Source organism: Oreochromis aureus, linkage group 8 (assembly GCF_013358895.1).
Source record: "Oreochromis aureus strain Israel breed Guangdong linkage group 8, ZZ_aureus, whole genome shotgun sequence".
In the NCBI taxonomy this organism is placed as follows: Eukaryota; Metazoa; Chordata; class Actinopteri; order Cichliformes; family Cichlidae; genus Oreochromis; species Oreochromis aureus.
This window is the reverse complement of record NC_052949.1, coordinates 24,916,137-24,933,471: the sequence shown is the minus strand read 5'-3', so window position 1 is coordinate 24,933,471 and position 17,335 is coordinate 24,916,137. Positions and strand designations below refer to the sequence as shown.

Genomic DNA, 17,335 nt, shown 5'->3' with positions numbered 1-17,335 from the left:
TCCCTTTTTTTCTCCAAACATAAGCAGCATCTCTGTGGCCAGAGAGTTCCAGTTTAGTCTCATACGATCAGACGAACTTGCAGTATGCATCCAGGTTGTGGAGTGTAGTGGAATTAAGTTCTTGGTTCAACCTCTCAGTCTGTACAGGTTCTGTACAGGGTTGTGGTGATTGTCTTGTCCTCTACAATTCCTACTTGCCTGACTCCTTCACTCGTGTCCTGGCAGTTGCTCTGGGGTCTTTAGTCAGATCTCTTGCTACTTTTCTTTCTAGTCTTTGAAATCTTCTGTTTCCTACCTCTGCGAGGGTTGTTCTGTACTCTGTGGCTCTCTTTGAATTTCTTGATATTACTTCTCTTTCCAGTTCTTGACACTTTGAAACACTTTGAAACACTGTAATCATTTTGTATGTTCATCTTCTGCTTTGTGACCATCAACAGTTCTTCTTCTAAGTCTAAACTGATTGCTTTTGTTTTTGGCATGATGCTGTCTCAGTTTTAAAGAAAACTACTATATTTGGAAATGCTATGCTGAAAATCCCTTGCTCTTTTATAAAAGCACTTGGGAAATTTATGACAAATTCTAATTTCGTTGAAATTTCTAAACTTTATTTAGCGTAACCCCCTCTCCTTATTTGTCCTTCCCAGTGTAGCGATTTCAGTTTCATCTTGAATGTAAATTAGTCGCTTCTTTGGAGGACTACCCGGTTACACTTCCTGTAATTTTAAGTTACAAAAATAGATCCAGACAAAAAAACACTTCAGAGCTCGACAGAAATAGAAGATAAAAGCAAGAAGAAGAGGCAGCGTGAGTCAGAGAGGTTTACTGAAATAGACCAAAGGAGAAGAAGAAGACATAACAGGGCTACAAATAGTGCGGCATGCCATTAACATGGGGAAAGCATGTTCTAGGTACAGAAACAATAAAAACCGTCTGCGCTGACTCACGCTGTTTTTTCCCCCTCCCCTGTTTGTTTCTTCCCGCTCTGCTGTGTTTTCTCACTCTTGCACGCCGTCTCCTTTTCCTCGCTGCTCGCATAAATGAGATTTCAAACGATCTTTGATTTCAGCTTAACTGAAGTATCATCTGACACCAACCAGTTACAACATCTCCCCATCACTGTTGTAAACGTCTCCTCTGTTTGATCTCCTGTCTCCTATAAAGGCTTTATGGTACCAGCTCCCCTACCACACACACACACACACACACACTTTTTTTTTCTTTCTACCCAGGGTACCGAGAGGGGTTTCTATGGAAACGAGGAAGAGACAACGGTCAGTTTCTCAGCAGAAAGTTCGTCCTGTCAGAGAGGGAGGGAGCGCTGAAATACTTCAACAAGCAGGATGTAAGAAACACGATACAGCCAATAGCAGAATTTCTCTTTGGTGCACAGCAGCCATGCTGAGGAATATGAGACTTTTACAGTTCATTGTTTACCCCTGCTCCTGTCAAGGCCAGAGATCCCAAGGCAATAATGAAAATAGAAACCCTCAATGCCACCTTCCAGCCTGCCAAGATTGGCAACCCCTGCGGACTGCAGATCACCTACCTGAAAGACAACAGCACAAGGAACATCTTTGTTTACCACAGCGACGCCAAGGTACGCACGCGCATGTATTACACACATTTCTGCACAAGTAACTCCAAATTATTATGTACACTAAAATGACGGGCTTCTGCTCCTCACGCACGGAGCTTTAAAAATAGCACAGAGGAGATCTGTGTCCTCAAAAGATGACTCTGATGGCAGAGTGCAGACTTTAATTTGAGGACACTATGCCTTAGATTATGAACAAAGTACAATACTGTGCAAAAGTCTTTGCCACTCATCATTTTTTTATATTTTGCTAAGAGACTGGAAAATAGGGACAGCGATTTATTGAAAGGTGCAGACATACATGGATATACAGTACGTCGGGCAGAAACAGAGTTTGTACAATTCTAACAAGCTTGAAAGTTTCCAGCACAGCCTGAACTCTCTTAGGCAGCTTTCTTTCAGTCTTCAGGAACAGTTCTCCACGCTTCTCCAAGGACATTCAAAGCTCTTCTTTGTTTTTTAGCTTTTATTGGAGAGAAGACAGAAAAGCTGGGACAAAGACCAGGAGGAGAAGGCCTTGGGACAAACTTAAACCAGGCTTCTGCATCAACATTAATTCAGTTGAATTAAAGTGAACAACACGTTCTCATCCCAACACATAACATACCAACTCAATGTGACAAATCGTTGGTATGTTAAGCGTTCGGAGGCATGAGAGCCGTTTGAAATAATAATAATATTTATAATAATAATAATAATAATAATGATAATACATTTTATTTGAAAGTGCCTTTCAAGACATCCAAGGACACTTAACAATAGAATAAAACACATAATAGAACAATGACAGAAGAAAAATAAGAAAACAAGAGCACAAGATAAAATAAACAAACAATAGGTTCACAGTGAATATGCAGATTTGAATGGATGGGTTTTGAGTAGGGATTTAAACTGGAGGAGAGAATCAAGGTTTCTTATATCTGGGGGTAGAGAGTTCCACAGCCTGGGAGCAGAGCAGCTGAAGGCTCTGCTTCCCATGGTGGTGGGCCTGAAAGAAGGCACAGCAAGCTGAATAGAAGAAGAGGATCGAAGTGAGCGGGCAGAAGAGATAGTGCTTAACAGGTCAGAAAGGTAGGGAGGAGCGAGGTTATGAAGGACCTTGAAGGTGACCAGAAGAAGTTTGTACACTATCTGGAATTTCACAGGGAGCCAGTGGAGTTCCTGGAGGACAGGGGTGATGTGCTGGTAGGAGGAATTAATCTGTACATGTAAATGTGTTACGTTTGTTACGCGCTGGGAATGAGAATGCTCTGGAATTTTATTTATATAGCTCCAAATCACAACAGCAGGCACCTTAAGGTGTTTTATATGGTAAGATAAAGACAGTATGTGGGTCACCTGCACAGCCCAATGAGCAAAAGCAGGACATGACATTCATACACTGGTCATCTTCTGAACATAGTGTTTTAGGTTTGCCACTTCTTTTGTCCATTTTTCTTAAAGCCATGCCATGCTGAGATATTCCATGTTTTCAGCTAATTGCTCTTTCAGAATCATCATCTTGGTTTAATTATACTATTTTATATTTGTCCCATTGTGTTATCTTTGGCATGTTTCAGATTTTTAACAAATTCTGCACTTTAGTGACAGGCTGCTGGAAACAAAGTGTCTAAAAATACAATTAGTTCTTTGCTAAGCTGTCTGTTCTGTGTCGAAAGAACACTTGTGCATTTCCTTGAGCTTTGCTTTTTATGCTTGCATGATTCATAAGTCAGTGTTAAGTGACTTAACAACAACAACAACAAAAATATCGCGCTGAAAACATTTTTGAAACTTTTATAGAAAGAAGAACAAGAACATTTACCTCCTTGGAAGCAAAATATAAAGAAAAGAGGGGCAAATCTAGACTTTTGCACAGTCCTGGGAGCAGCCGGTTGTTCAATAACCAGGATGTTATATTAAGATGAAAATAGCTGTGATCGCTACAGTTTTGCCTGTTATCACGGAATTAATTAAATCAGTCACAATGAACTGAGTGCACTCCACCTGCTAGGCTTATTAACCGTAATTAATTATGAATACGTGTAAAACACGAGCATTTACATCAAATTAAATTTTAACTTTTAACTGTTATTTTAGTATTATTTGATACTGAAATGATGACAACAGTAAGCACCTGCACATATTTATGGGATTTCAGACCTATTGAGAAAAAAACGTGAAGAGGCCTGGAGTCCTGGGGAGTAATGAATCATTCTAGTTGTGAAATCATGTTTTGTCTGGTTGGTCTGGTTATAGCTGGTACAGACACCAGCGCTGAAGCTAGTGCTGGATTAGCCAGTTGTTATACCAGAGGTGATGAAATATGCCAGTTGTAATACAAAATCAAAGCATCAAGCTGTGCCATGTTCGTAGACAAAAGCGTCAAGTGTCAACTTCTGAAAATGCAGCCACACCTGTTGCTTGATTGAGGGTCATAACGTTTGAAGGTGACTCTGAGTAAATGTTAAGGACATGCAAATACTGAATAATGTTTGCAGGCTCTCTTAGGTTGGGCCAGTTCATTGTTATAAAAGTGCAGGGTGTGGCTACAGGTGTTCTAGCCCTTCCGCTCCCAGGGGTAACGGATCAGTTCAAGAAAGCTCCTGACAAGGCACTTTTCTTCTCATGAAAGTAAATGCATGGATAAGAATGTCTGCACACACTAACCCACCCCTCCGCCCAACACCCACACCCCGATCTGCCACTGCTGCTGGTCACATAAATATCATTTGTAACTGTAAAATATCAGCACTGAGCATATTCTTTGACTCCTTCTTCCTCTATATACAGTTATCCAGTGGTTACATTTTTCTTTGTATGACCAACAGTAGGCCTTCACCGGCCACTTTATTAGGCACATGTTAGTAGGACTTTTGCCTTAATTCCTAATAGGATAGATTCATCTAGTCCTGCAAACATTGTTTAGTGATTTTGTTTCATGCTAACATGACAACATCACACAGTGTTTGCATGCATTTGTCGGCTGCACATCCGTGATGTAACTCTCCTGCTCCACCACATCCCAAAGGTGCTGGCTTGAGATCTGGTGACAGTGGAGACCATTAGAGTCCAGTGAACTCAGTGTCATGTTCAAAGAACCAGTTTGAGATGATGAGTTTTTTAACATGGAAGCAGCCATCAGTGTCCAAAGTGTGCTATTACAGAACCATCACCAGCCTGAACCGTTGATACAATAATGAGTAGCTGAAAAAGTATACCTAATAAAGTGGCTTTGAGTGTGTAAAATAGTGACAGAGCTCTTAGACACTGCAGTAAATATCGTATAGTAAGCTATAGTTGCCCAATAATTAAGCTACACGCTGAAAGATACAAACAAACAGCATTAGCTTACTGAACAACACAAACAATCATATCTGATAACTTGTAAGATCAGCTGTCCATCATTATACTTCCTCCCTGATTACGATTCTGCTCTTTAACCTTTAAACTGACGGTGTGTGCTGCTGACGGTTTTACTCTGCTGAGCCTCACGTTGCTGCTACATTGCTGGGATTTGGGGCTGAAACGGAATTAGAGGGAGACATAATCAAAGCTGAACAGATGAAAGAGAAGAAAAGGAGAGGTTTTAAAGCCATTTAGTGGAGTGAGTAAGAATGACAGAGGCGGAGGGTGCACTGCTCCCTCTGCTGGTGGATTAGCGTTCCTGCCTGCTGTCACAGGAAGGGTTCACTGGGTTCATTCAGCATCCCTGTCACTCTTACGTTTTCTAGCGGATTTATCGACAGCGCCGCAGCTTCCACGCAGCAACGCACGCCTTTGAATTCATTCTGCTGTGTGTGACAGATGCCAAATCTGTTTTATTTACTCAGAACAGAAATGACAGATTAGAATGAATAAGATATGAAGTGTGGCAGGCCATGGTACCACTGAGAGAGCTTTTTGTCCTTTGCAGGAGATGGTCGACTGGTTCAATGCTATCAGAGCAGCCAGGTTCCACTACCTGCAGGTTGCCTTCCCGGGAGCGAGTGACGAAGAGGTGAGGATGGTGTGATTTAAACATGCGCATCGCTGTTACTGAGCTTATAGTTTAAAAAAAATAAACAGCATTCTCAGAGGTGTCTGTTCATGATGCTTTTCTAAACCTGCATGGCAGTCTTGACGCCTGTGATCCCACTGCACATGTCCATGCTGAAATAAGGGCAGTTTTTAATATTTCATGCACGCTTTTTCTTTTTTCTGTACATGATTCTCTTTTGTCTATTTGCTGCTCCAGCTGGTGCCCAAACTGACCCGAAACTTTATGAAGGAAGGCTTTATGGAGAAAACGGGTCCAAAGGTTGGTGCTGTACTTGTCATAGTGAACTAGGGATTGATAGTATCAGTTACACCTGAGTTTCAATGCTCAGGTGACCTAAATATGGCCAAAGTGTCTCCAAGTTCAGAGTAGTGCATTGGTCCCTAATCTTTTAGCCTCCTGGTTTCTTAAAATGATGCATTGTCTTCTCACTCTAAGGAGTGCTGGAATTATTTTTAAGGTTACGAAGGCCCAAGGGAGTAAATCTGTTCAGAATTCAGCAATAAAAAAGTAAACATTAGTGATTACAATTATTGTTCTTCTTTCTCATTCTGTGAACCTTTACGACCATAAACCAGACTGACCTAATTAAATCTGAGTAATGCCTAAAGCTAAGGTTAGCTGTGTGCAATGTTCCCTCTAATCTTTCATGTGTCTGAGCGAACACACAAACTCCCTGAGCGATCTCGTGGACCACTGTGAGCGACATTAGATGTGTGCACTGTGGTCACACCAGCGTCGAATCAATCCAAGTTACATGGTTTATTAAAATAATAAAATTACAGCATTTACATTTCTGTTAGACTACGTTTAATTACTGCTTTAGCCCACTTACAATGAAAATTTAGAAAAGAAAATCCTGTTCATGACCTGTGTAGTATGTTAACACTATCGGAAGTAAAAATAACTTGAACTCCAATTTGGAAAACACAACTTTCTTCTTTTTTTTTTTTTTAAATAAAACTCTGACTTGTATTATGAGTATGAGTCTGTGGTCTGGGAGAGTCCTGTAACTCTCTATCTGCAAAATACAGCATATAATGACCAATGTTGGGCAATTAATTACATAGTTACTTCTTCAAAAAAGTTACTGAGTTTTGCAAACAACAAAGTTTTTTGGAGCTCTTTACCTAAAAATGCAGCCAAGGCGGTTTTTTAAACAAACATTTCAAACTATTTACAGAACAATCAGCTGTTCTGCATCAAATCTGATGCCGCACAAATTATTTGTGCCACTCCAAAAAATAATTTCTGTCCACTATGAGATAAAGGAGAACAACAGCCTGATACCTGCAGGCCTGACAACAGGAGATGTATCACTCCTGTAACACCTGTAACATTCAGCAGCCGCCTCATTGTTCTGACACGCACAACAAAACTATTGACTACACTACACACTAACTACATAAGATTTGCGCTAAAGGTTGCAAATGTCTCACATCTCAGAACACCGCCGTCACTCCTAAAACTTCCCCCCGTTTCTTCACAACTAAATGCCACGTTGTGATTGGTCAACATGGTACATTTTTCGACCAATGGGAAAGGGTGGGGTGTTTTGGTTTCGTCTCTGCTCACAGGCGGAGAGTGCTTTCGAGCGTTTTCCTTATAAAACGCTGTTTTTACCGTTTCCTGCAGTAAATATAAACAACGATAGTATTCAGGAAGAAAACCAAACATTGCATATTTTTTATCATAACTCTGGTTTTACGTGGCCTATCAACACAATTTAAAAACTGGTATAAAGTCCACACTTTTTCCGTTAATTCTTCCGTCTGTCCTGCTCACATCTCCAATGGTTGTACACGTTGTCATTAATGTGGCTTCACTGCACATCAGCCACGCCGCTTTGCTAGCTAAAACACCGGTGTCGGCAGGTATTTACTTTAATTTCAATTCAGGTTGGAATGTTTTTTTGTGTGTGCGCAACGCAGATTTTCTCTGCGCAGAGACCGTGCCAACAGTGCGCAATTGCGCACGTGCGCAGCTTAGAGGGAACATTGGCTGTGTGGTAAATTGTAATTAATTATTTAAGAAAATATGTAAGTTTGCAGTAGTGAAAGTGATGGAACAAATGCAGATTTCATTAACTGTATATAAAAGATGGGTGTAATTTCTCAGTCTGAAAATGAAAGGGAGATAAAATGCATTCTTTCTAATGGCCAGCGGGGGGTGACTCCTCTGGTCATAGCATATATCATAAATATTAAAAAATTACTTATTAATGTCATAGTGTGAAGCTGGAATTTTGACTTTCCTTAAAACCTGATCCGATAAGTGAAGCGTGCATGAGGCTAAGAAACTTAGGGACAGTGTACAGTCGTAGGCTAGCTACTTGTCAATTATAAAATCAAGTCACCCAAAAATCAAACCGGGAACATTGTTTACAAAATAAGCTTAATGTTGTATCCAAAAAGACTTGGAGCTTTATTGCTTGGTTCTCCCATTTGGATTTAGGTTGTTAAAAAAACACGCTAATGCACTCTCTCACGCCACTCACCCTACTGACTACACCTGCTATTGTTAGCTTAAGTTTCTCTCAAGTATTTCTTTTAAGGAAACAAACAAAGTATTAATTGTCTTTGGTGTTCTTATCCCTTGTTGCCAAAACTGTGTAGACCCAGGTTTTTGTAGCCACTTCCTGTTGACTATTAGAAAGAATAACTTTCACTTTTTCAGACCAGGAAGCTCCATCCATCGTTTGTATACAGTCTATAGGTTGTAAGAAGAAGTATGGCTCTGTAGGAGTCATCTGCTCGCTCAGTTTATTTTCTCAAATTGTCTCAGATACTAGTTTGGTTTAATACAGCATGATGGTAACTTTGTAAATCACCGTAGTTTAAGTGAAACAAACGACGAAGCAGAATATGATTTAGGGCGTGGCTACTTTGTGATTGACGCTGCAGCATTTTTTAGTTTCTCAGTAAGAGCCAACAATCGCTCATGACATCTTGACATCTGAGTCCACAAAACGGTACTTGACAGCCTAATAGTTTGAGTCACACTGGCTATGTAATCTTTTATATACAGTATGTATTATAAAAGCTAAAAACTAAAGAAGAAATTCTGGCAGTTTGGAGCTTTTTTCACTTTAGTGGTAAAATGATGATTTTATTTCTTTACCTGTATTTGAAGCAGTTTCTTTGAGTTTAGGGAGGAGTGAGTATTGCAAGTTACAACAAAACTTCATCTTCATGTCTTATGATAAGTGACTAAATGTGCATCTGTCTCCCTGCCTATTACATCTTTCAACAAATGTACTGTCTGTCTTACTCTGCGTTAGCACACTGAGGGCTTCAAGAAGAGGTGGTTTACGATGGATGACAGGCGGCTCATGTATTTCAAAGACCCTCTGGTAAGAAGAGCCCTGCATTGACCCAGCCTTTTGATTTGGTTCATTTGTGGCTTGCTTAGTTTGTCTTTCTGTCCCTCAGGATGCCTACGCCCGTGGGGAGGTGTTCATCGGCAGCAAGGAGAACAGCTACACTGTCCTGGCTGGCTTGCCCCCGTCCACACAGGGCTACCACTGGAACCACGGCATCACCATCGTCACGCCAGACAGGAAGTTCCTCTTTGCCTGTGAGACCGAGGCCGAGCAACAGGACTGGATAGCCGCTTTCCAGAGGGTCATAAATCGACCAATGAGGCCACAGGAGTACGCAGGTCATTAAGTAAAACATTAGAATCCTAAAATGGTTTATTTTAAACACTGAGGCACACCCTGCACGTTTTGTTGTGGCAGAAAGGGCATGTGTAAAGCTTTAAAATCCTACCATAATATACAGACTATAAGCGAAACACAAAAATAAATGAATTTCCTGTTACTGAAAGCCGTTTTCTGTGTGTCCCTGCAGTGGAGGCCCATTTCAAACACAAACCTTGAAGCCTGCTGGAAACCAAGCGCTCAACTGGACCAGCCCGGTCTCATTCAGATCAGAGACGGCCCCAGCGTGCGACCACTGACCATGGCTAGAAGAGGCGGGGTGGGTCTTATGGGTCACGAGGGGTTTTAGGGATGGGCCGAGATGGGAAAATACGAAGAAAGGAAAGGAAACACCGGCAGGACTCCAGTCTGTCTCGTGTAGGAAGCCTAAAACTCTAACGGGACTCGAGGCCCCTCATGGGGTGATCCAAGGCCAAAGGGTAGATGATGTCATCACTATTGCGCCTACCAACCTTGTGTTGTACATTATCACATCAGAAACCCTTTCCTCTCCTCTCCTCAGCCATGTGGACCCTTCCCCTTGCAACAAGCTCCTCTTCCCCCTCCCGCCCAGAATTTTTCGTCTTGTGAATGGTTCATTCTGTCTGTAATCTAATGTAATTATGTAATCTAGAGTCATTTCACTGGTTGCTTAACAAAGACGATGCATTGTTAATTTATTGAATGTACAGTTTTGATGACAGTGGCTTATTCTGTGTGCGTGCGACGTTTTTCATTGAGGACACTGTGAGGTTGAACCTCCCGCACTAAAACCCTGGTAAACCTGAAATCTGCAAAGTGCTGTTAATGACAAATATGCATACGAAACACACAAACATACACACAACAATCTCTCAGTGAGCACCTCTGCTGTTTCAGCAGCACGAGGTGGCATATCTGCATCCAGGCAGGGTTACCTTTCAAACCTCAATCTGACAGATGTTCTCTTATTTATTTGTACTGTTGAACATACTGAGTCATCGTAGACGGTTATCGCTGCTTTCCAGGATTGTAATGTGACAGGATTGTAATTTATATGACACTTCTACAGACGTTTCATTTACTCTTTGCATCTTGTTTTAAAGACACATGGTTGTGTTGATCCTTAAATCACAGTGATAGTTTGTTTCATTATAAAATCAATACAAATGATCCTGAAATGAGCTGCCGGTGTTTTGGATTGTCCTCCGTGTTCCCTCTTCTCTGTTGTCTTTCAACAGTTTTCCACACGCTGATCCATCTGCTGTCGCTTTCAAGTAACCTTGAATCCTGATTGGTGCACAAAAGTCTAAACTAAACCACGGCTGACAACAATACACAAATACACCTGTTGAAATTACTGTCTTTTTGAGCATGGCTGCCAGTGTTCCCCAATTCTTCCACTAGATGGAGCTCTTTTATCATCCCTGCCACTGCTGTAAATCATCACATGTAAATCATGTGCGAGCATGTGGGGGACATTAATGTAAACTGAAGCAGTTTGTACCAACAGATGGCAAAAAAAGAATAGACTGACACTTTAAAAGCTGAACCAGCTTAAACATTTGTTCAGAAGGATACTACACTGACGGGACGTTATTGAAACAGAGTTAGAGATCCATTCTCTTAACTTACAGACAGAACATCCACATCGTGAACAGCTACTGGACCTTCTTGCTGTGAGGCAGCAGTAGCAGTGTTAACCACTGTCAGAGTGAGAGGTAGTTTTATATTGAAGTCGACACATCCTTACGTGTCTCTGTGTCACAGGTAAAATATAATAATATATTTATATATTCTCTGACCGGTTGGAGAGTGGTTGCAGAAGGTTGCTGGCTGTCATTCATTGAAAACTTTCTTTAATAAAAGACCCTTACTTGTCTGCAAACACTTGCCAACTGCTAGCCAATCCTTTGTAAAAGTTTCCAAATGTGCCGTGCAATCCAGAGAAGATTCACTTTCAAAGTAACTTTTACTTTGAAGTCAGGCGGCCTTTGTTTCTGGCTTGTGTCACACATTTTAGGGTTTCACTAGCTCCTGTGTATTTCTGTGCTAACTGCGGCAATCTGCAACCAAAATAATCTGTAACTGGGCAGGAAATACACATTCCTAGCAACCGGGGGGGGGGGGGGGTCACTGACTGATCTGTGTGAATACATAGGAATCGACTTCAGAGCAACTACCAGCAAGCAAACACTTGCCTACCAATCAGGGAATATAACATATTTTCTCATAGTTGCCAGATGGTTGTAGACTGTTCTCTATGCTGGTGTGTCCCAACATTGTTACACATCTAAAACAGTGGAACACTTAATATCATATGGTTACTGATCACATGAGTGCAAAATCAAAACTGATTATTCAATTTGTAAAAGCTTGAGTGACAAACTGATACACTTCAAGCAAAGTTAATAGATTTAATTAAAAATCATTTAAAGGCTCAAACTGTATTTGACAGTTAGCCTACGTTTTGAGCTACCATTTTGAAAAAAATGATACAAAGAGGTAGAAGCAGGGGTGAGAAACATTTTTAAAAAATAACCTTAAAAGTTATTCAGTAGGAAAGTTAATTTCTGGTGTTGTTTTTTTTTTCCACTCTTTTTTTTCTCAGAGAACTTCAGAAATTCCAGCTTCACAGTTGCCATCGAATGCAACACTATACCCAGAGCCGAGGGTGGTGTGAATATGCTCATGTCTCTCTCAGTGAGAAAGCAAAATGTCATAATTCCCAACATGTGGACCTACTTAAGACATATACTCAGCACAAGGATCACTGAATGAAATGATAGACGTTCAATTCCCTCCTTTAAACTCAAATAAACAACCTTAAAACAATTTTCGAGCGACATGTTAGACACTTGGTTCATTTTACAGTAGATGGGGCTCACTGGTCAGCAGCAAATGGAGCTTGGCATGTGTGAAGTTGCACACTCACCACAGAACAAAGACTTACTGAAGGTCTGTTGGTGCAAATGTCACCTGATGATCTCGCCACTCTTCCACAAACGTCCGCACGTTGGCTGCAGGGCTGTACGCACATGTGAATAAATCAATGTCTCTTCTGTCTGGCGCCCTTGTTGTCGTTGGCACCTGGGTTGTCACGGTAAACTGCTGAGACAGGGAGCCACTGAGCTGCAGCAGCCGGCTCGGACCCACACAGGAAGTGTTTAAAAACGGGTGTGTTTGTCCTAAAGATAATACGGTCACTGAGTGGCTGGAACATGTAGCAAACATTCATTCTCAGTGAACCTGCAGTCCTTACATGGACATAATAAGCACAACCTCTGCTTCATTTTTGGTTATTTTTTATTGTCACGATAGCATGTTTTACACATCCATTGAGTGTAGGGCTTGTTTGTACCCACATTTCTTTCTTCTTTAATAATTTGTGTGTTTCTTGTGCATTGCCTCTGTGAAAACCTCACGCAGCTGTCCCACCCGTCAAACCTTGCGGCTGATGGACAGGACAGCCGCAGCTTGGACTGTGAAATTAACTAATCTCCTCACAGGAAACTCAGCAGGAGCAGCTGTCACAGTGGAAATGAAGCAGCAGGAGGGACCGGGTCTGCAGAGAACAACTGATAGGACCAAGAGGGCCTTCAAAACTCCTTCTCACAGGTACAACTTCCTTTTATGTAAACTACAAATTCAGCAAAACATCTTTTATTTTGTCCAACTATCATACATAACCACGAAATGCAACACATGCTATACCAAACAGTTAAGCAGGCGTGGGCCTTTAAGGCTTGCAGGTCTCCCGTTTTTAATCTAATTAAGAAAAGTTACAATCTCCTGGTCATGTCGATGTAAATCACATTCTTACTGGCGAAGGAATAAGAAGCCCTTTGGAAACGCGTCACTTTCCAAATGACTTTAATAAAAGTGTATAAAAATTAGGAAACTATTTAAGTTAGGCGGTTTTAGTGTGGAAAAGTGTTATAAAACACCCTGTCTGAAATAGGTGCTACTTTCATGCTGAAATTTCATTAGTGTGGCATTTCAGTGGAACATTTTGGTGTCCAGGCGGGTTTAAATGTCACTCTGCAGGTGTTTGTACTCAAAGTGGAGAAAACGCTGAGGTTTTTTTTGTCTGAAAATCAACAAATGCAGCACTATATGAATTACGGCCCGCAATGATCATCAATGTGTAAAATTTTGGTCTGTTAGAAGTCAGTCTATATGGCTATATATTTTTGTCTTCTTCAAGGCCTGGTGAGGGTCGTATAGATGGGCTGCTCCCAGCCAGAGGGAGGACTATGAGTAGGTGGTGCCAAGGCCAGGCTGTTGATCAGTGGGGTGGTGTAAGACCTGCGGGAGGAATGAAAGTATGGGTACTGATACAGGCTGGCAGGGTAACCAGAGAAAGCGCTGTAGAAGCTGGAATTTTGAAAGTCGGTGTAGTCTGACTGGTTGGCAGACGAGGAGGTGGTAGGGGTGGAGGAAGGGCAGACGCCCGAACCCAGGGATGTATACTCAGGTTGGTGTGACGGTGGTGGAGGACTTGAGGAGTTGTAGTGACCCGGGCTCATCCGCTCAGTTTTAATCTGAGGTTTTTGGCCACCATCCTCGTGCAGCCCGCCGGTCTCACAATTGGAAGAGGGTAGCGGCATTCCAGCGGAAGTCCCACCAGACATTTTGGACGTCCAATTTTGGATGTTGGGAGTGTGACAGTCGGTGCTGGGTGGGATGAAAGTACCGGAGGGGTTGCCGGTGTCTGGCGGGGTTAGAACAGTGGCACCATGGCTGTTTGGAGGCAGGTACTGGTCGAGCTCGTGAACGTCGAAGGCGTCGATGGCGCCGATGACGTCAGTGCTGAGCTCAGAGATGTCTACGTTACTGAAGTCAATGTTCTGACGGTTGGGAGGAGGAGCAGCGCTGGGGCTCATTGTGTCCACAGACTGACGGTTCTCCTGTTTGGGTCCCATGTGCAGGTCTGTTTTAGGGGTGGTGGGAGGTGTTGGAGGCCCGTGAGACTGACCTGGAACGCAAAATCAAGTGAACCTTAATCAGCTTTTTCACCTTTAGCTAAAATAAGGGAAAAGAAAAGAAACAAGTATCACAGTGCCATCACCTGTTCTGTCTGAATGGTAATGCTGGTCCACTTCTCCTGTACCAGCCAGCCTGGCCACACCCGGGTCCATTTTATACAAGCCCTGCTTCTGCTGCTGCTGTTGGACCAGCGCATGTCTGCAGTCGCCCTGGTCCGGTTTGTTGCTCTTGCGTCTCCGAGGCTGGTACTTATAGTCTGGGTAGTCTTTTTTGTGCTGCAGTCTCAGCCTCTCGGCCTCCTCAACGAAGGGACGTTTCTCTGTTTCAGAGAGAAGTCTGAGGAGGACAGGGACGAGTCAGAGAACAACCGCTGGTGCTTCAAACACGGCAGGAAGCAAAAACCGTTCATTTGAAAAACAGACACCTTCCTTCTTTCATCAGTGATGTCAACAACTACAGTTATTCACATAAGTAATCACATAAGTACTCTATACATGTTAAAGTTTTGTGTATTTTCCATTTTATTCTACTTTATATGAATACTCCGTCACAGAAATACATACTTTCTTACACAAGTACATTAACGCAGGACTTGTGAACATGTAGTGGAGCTTTTACTTAAGTAAAGAATATGAATATTTCCTTTAAAACAAAAACTCTACAGTTACTGAGATATGACCAATGAACTAGCAGTTGGTTTTTTGTTTGTTTGTACTGTACAGATAAAGCCACAATGAAGTGGTTCCTCTGTGTGTATTACCACAACCACAAAATGATATTCCCGCCATAATAGCTTTGTTTATGCACAATCTGCAGGTTTTCCCTCATTTTACTGGAGTTCTTTTTTCTTTTTGTTTGTTTCAGTGAATAAAACAGGCCTGTCACGATATTAGATTTCCATTACATAATTGTGGTAATGAAAAACGGGGGGAAACACGCAGTAACATAGTAATTTTAAAAAAATCTATTCGATTCTACAAAAATGCAAGTGCATGGAGGAGTCCAGAGTCTGTAACTCCAGACTTACAGATCAGTCATGTTCAGTCACAGCGCAGTGGTTCAGTACTGTGCAGGTGTTCATCAGAAGAAACTCAGGTGTACTCACCGCCACAGCTTGCCCAGCGTCTTGCTGAGCTCAGCGTTGTGCAGATGTGGATACTGGTCCGCCAGCTTCCTCCGCGCTGCCTGCGCCCAAACCATGAATGCGTTCATGGGCCGTTTCACGTGAGGTTTACTCTTCAGCCCCCTCTCCCCCTGACTGGGCACAGGCACCAGCGACCAGTCGTAACCTTTTAGCACCTGCGACACAGCGTCGCGAATGCAGGTGGGGAACCTCTCGTCTTCCGGGCAGCTCTCCAGTTTGGGCGTAATCCCGGCCGGGCGCGCTGCCTCCTGCGCTTCGGGCCTTGCCGGAGAGGCCGGAGACTCTGAATCCGATCCATGCTGGGACGCAGACCCGTCGGTTCCCGCTGGACTGCATGCCTGCTGTGACAATGGCTTGTTCTCCTCAGTCATGTTTGGTGCTGCAAAGATCTACTGACCCCCACCCTCCAAAATCCCAAAGAGCTCTCTAGTTGCGTAAAGGCGCGCGACTTTGTAGAAAGAGTGTAACCCCGCGTAAATAACCAAAATCCCGGATTTGGTCTGTTGAATTTTTCCATTCCGTCTCACATCCTTCTCCAGGACCAGGCAAATTTTGACGAGGGACGGTTACATTCTACTCCTTGTAGCACTTTAGAGCTCGTGTCACTCCACCCCTCTTGTCCTATTGGCTCGTGCAAAGCTTGAGTTTCTTCAGAGCCCCTGAGTAGTTAGTCTAGTGCTGTGATACTGCACACTTTGGTATCCAAGTAAATCCAAGGCCAGTACTGATACTAATACTGACTCTGATACTTTTATCTTTTAAAGCCAGCTTATCTAAGGGAGAGCAGTATGTCATGATTTATGAGATGAATCATTCTGAACACATATTAATGACCAAATCACTGTGATTGCTACTTTCCACAATAATTAGTTACCACATCAAATCACTTTCATGTATGTCATGTATTTTGAAACTGGGTTTTTTGAAGCCATTGAATATAAAAGTGCCTGTTTGTAAAAGACTTTGGGTCAGCTTCTCTTGTTTAAATGTGATATAGGCTATAAATAAAAAAACAAAAAAACATCATAAGCAACACATAAAGAATCAGATATTTTCTACAGTTCATGTCTGAGATATATTTTTTCAGAAAAATAAAGCAAAAAACATTAACATAGTTCAGTGGGCTACATATTGATGTGATACCAATACCACAGTTGTTACTGATAAGAAACAACATCAGCTTCAGTAAGTATATGTAAATGTATTCCATTATTAAAAATAACTGCATGCACATTTATTCTCTTTTTTGGATTCTGAGGTGTGAAAACCTGTTCCACTGCTTGCCTTTCAATTTCTTTTTCTTTTTTAGAGCTATTATTGCTGACCTAATTCCCAGATGAATAACCGATTTATTTCATTGTTCAGTAGCTAATCTTTACTCTTCAGCTGTTATTTTCTTTTTAAGTGTATCAGTAAGCACCTCATTACTCTTTATACTTTACAAAACAACATCGTTTACTGCAAGCAGGTGACAAGTTAATGGAAAGTCAATCTAAGGAGCTGAGCTACCACACGTCCACAGAGAAGCCTCAGTGTACCTCGGTGTGGATTCTACAAGTCTCTGGAAAACTACTGGAGGGATGGAACATTATTCTTCCAAAAGATATTCCCTCATTTGGTGTTTTTAAAGTGGTGTTGGAGAGCAGTGCCACTCCAAATTCTTCCATAGTTCTTTCGTTTGGTTCTTGAGACACCTCATGCCCTACGGTCAGTTTGGAGGAGACCACTCCCGTTAGGACGGAAATGTTTCATCATAGTGTAAAGGTGTTCTTTCAGAACAACTCTCTGTTCATTTTCAGTGACCCTTCACTGTAAGACCCAGAGCGACTGCAGGCAGAGTAAAGAAAGTGTAGAGAAAGCTAGGAAAAACATAGAAAAAAGAGTCTTTATTCTGCTAAAATTCCACTTGTA

General features: G+C 42.0%; 2 protein-coding genes across 4 annotated transcripts in view; one reads left to right on the top strand and one right to left on the bottom strand.

Annotated features, from left to right (window-relative positions):
• LOC116330258 (arf-GAP with dual PH domain-containing protein 1) overlaps nt 1-10,475 on the top strand; it is a 38,062-nt gene extending 27,587 nt beyond the window's left edge. For 2 of the 3 annotated variants that reach the window (XM_039616056.1, XM_031752519.2), the window contains 7 exons: nt 1,230-1,342; nt 1,451-1,597; nt 5,490-5,573; nt 5,811-5,873; nt 8,893-8,964; nt 9,044-9,272; nt 9,464-10,475. In XM_039616056.1, the coding sequence (XP_039471990.1) occupies nt 1,230-1,342; nt 1,451-1,597; nt 5,490-5,573; nt 5,811-5,873; nt 8,893-8,964; nt 9,044-9,272; nt 9,464-9,492 (737 nt within the window). In that variant the 3' untranslated portion in view covers nt 9,493-10,475. The remainder of the gene's footprint in view (nt 1-1,229; nt 1,343-1,450; nt 1,598-5,489; nt 5,574-5,810; nt 5,874-8,892; nt 8,965-9,043; nt 9,273-9,463) is intronic. The other variant, XM_039616055.1, reaches the window with a different exon arrangement.
• A 2,104-nt stretch (nt 10,476-12,579) lies between these two features.
• sox8a (SRY-box transcription factor 8a) lies at nt 12,580-15,795 on the bottom strand. Its single transcript, XM_031752581.2, has 3 exons — nt 15,386-15,795; nt 14,363-14,616; nt 12,580-14,269 (listed from the first exon to the last, which is right to left on the bottom strand). Exons 1-3 carry the CDS (start codon nt 15,793-15,795, stop codon nt 13,494-13,496), a joined length of 1,440 nt encoding a protein of 479 aa, XP_031608441.1. The 3' UTR covers nt 12,580-13,493.
• Nucleotides 15,796-17,335: the final 1,540 nt, after the last annotated feature.